This window comes from Bactrocera latifrons, unplaced genomic scaffold (genome assembly GCF_001853355.1).
Source record: "Bactrocera latifrons isolate USDA-ARS-PBARC rearing strain unplaced genomic scaffold, ASM185335v1 scaffold_125, whole genome shotgun sequence".
Classification (NCBI taxonomy): Eukaryota; Metazoa; Arthropoda; class Insecta; order Diptera; family Tephritidae; genus Bactrocera; species Bactrocera latifrons.
The window spans coordinates 57,003-58,732 of NW_017534686.1; the positions used below are offsets into that span (position 1 = coordinate 57,003).

The 1,730-nt window shown below is 44.1% G+C and overlaps 1 protein-coding gene across 3 annotated transcripts in view; it reads right to left on the reverse strand.

Moving 5' to 3' along the window:
- LOC108978653 (fructose-bisphosphate aldolase) overlaps nt 1–1,730 on the reverse strand; it is a 20,004-nt gene that overhangs the window by 5,729 nt on the left and 12,545 nt on the right. For all 3 annotated transcript variants that reach the window (XM_018949032.1, XM_018949031.1, XM_018949030.1), the window contains exons 2-4: nt 1,294–1,712; nt 371–790; nt 107–306 (exon numbers count right to left, since the gene is read on the reverse strand). In XM_018949032.1, the coding sequence (XP_018804577.1) occupies nt 107–306; nt 371–790; nt 1,294–1,672 (999 nt within the window). In that variant the 5' untranslated portion in view covers nt 1,673–1,712. The remainder of the gene's footprint in view (nt 1–106; nt 307–370; nt 791–1,293; nt 1,713–1,730) is intronic.

A 1,730-nucleotide genomic window follows, 5' to 3' on the forward strand; every position in this document is an offset into this window, starting at 1 on the left:
CCTAAAAAACTTATGCATACCAATCCGAAAGTATTTCATCATAAAATACAACCAAATAATCCGAAAAGTCCCGTTATGATATAATAAAAACTACATGTTTACATACCTTCGCGCGTTTCAAGAGCTCATTTTGACCAGCGGCAACATTTTCCTTCTTACCGGCCCATGCACGCAAAACGGAAGCCTGCAAGGCACGACCGTACGAGAAGGTCAGAGCCCATGGTTTCAACAATGGCACGTTGTTGATGGCGTTCAAGTGCACGGAAGCCTCTTCCTCAGATTGACCACCAGACAAGAAGGTGATACCTTTGAAAAATAAAAAGTTATAATTATAATTACAATAAATAACTAAATTACAGCAACAACTTACCGGGAACAGCAGCTGGTACAGTTCTGCGCAGAGCTTCGACGGTGGCGAGCGCTACTTGATCGGGTGTGTATTTCTTGGCGCACGATTGACCGGCTGTCACCATGTTGGGCTTCAACAATGTACCCTCCAAGTAGACATGATGGTCGTTCAARGCCTTATATACGGCAGCCAATACAGTTTCGGTAACCTTTTGTGCGCGATCCAAATCGTGATCACCATCGGGCAATACTTCGGGTTCAACGATTGGTACAATGCGYTGCGATTGGCAGATGGAGGCATAACGTGCCAAAACGTTGGCGTTCTCCAAGATGGATTGGTACGATGGGGTGTTCTTGCCAATCTTCAAGACGCAACGCCACTTGGCGAAGTCACAACCGTCCTTCTTGTATTGGGCGCAACGGGCAGCCAAATCATCCAAACCTATGGAGTTGAGAGAGTAGAAGGCAGAGTATTAGTACGATAAAAAAAAAAAAAAAACTTTGTGTGCAAGTTTAGAGAGAAGACAGATCGGAAATGATTAGAGAAGAACAAGGAACCAAATGTTTTAGGTTTCTGAGGAAGGCTTAAATAAAGACTTWGATCTCGGTTTCCCAATTCTCGCTTTCTATATTACTCGAACATTTAACTTAAATCAAGAGAGACCGATATTTTATGACAAGTAATAAAATGAAAAAGTTAACGGTATATACAAAATCGATCTACTAGTTGCAGAGACAGCTTTCTTGCGGCTCAATTTTAATATGGAACTTATAGTATTGCAAACCTATAGTGCTATTGTCACAGCAGTTGCTATTATCGCCCGAAAGCAACCAACAAGCCGCAACAACTCAACTTAAAGTTCTGAAAACCCAATCTCGCAATACTAGCCCTCCATATTTACGACCGCAAAACTACTAGTTAAGTTACTGAATTGAACTGCTTACCCTGAGTGGTGCACTCGTCTTCGGAGCCGAACAATGGCACAACACCCTTATCGACCTTAATGCCGGGGATGATGCCGCGCTTCTTCAAAAGCTCAACGAATGGGGTGCCATCGTCAGCCTTCTGGTACAAGGTTTCGTGGAACAAAATCACACCAGAAATGTTCTCAGCGACTTTGGGGTCGGTGGAGAACAACAGCTGACGGTATAAGCGACGGTGTTCATCGGTATTTTCAACACCAATGTCTTGCAGACGCTTGCCCATGGTGGAGACGGACTCATCAGCAGCGAGAATACCCTTGCCGGGAGCGACAATAGCACGCGCAATGCGGCTAAGCTCCTCCTGCAATTCCTTGGATGGGTAGTTGAAGTAGGTGGTCATTTTGTTGTAGATTTGTTTTGATTTGGTGTGGTGAAAGAGACTGCAAAGAGATAGAAGA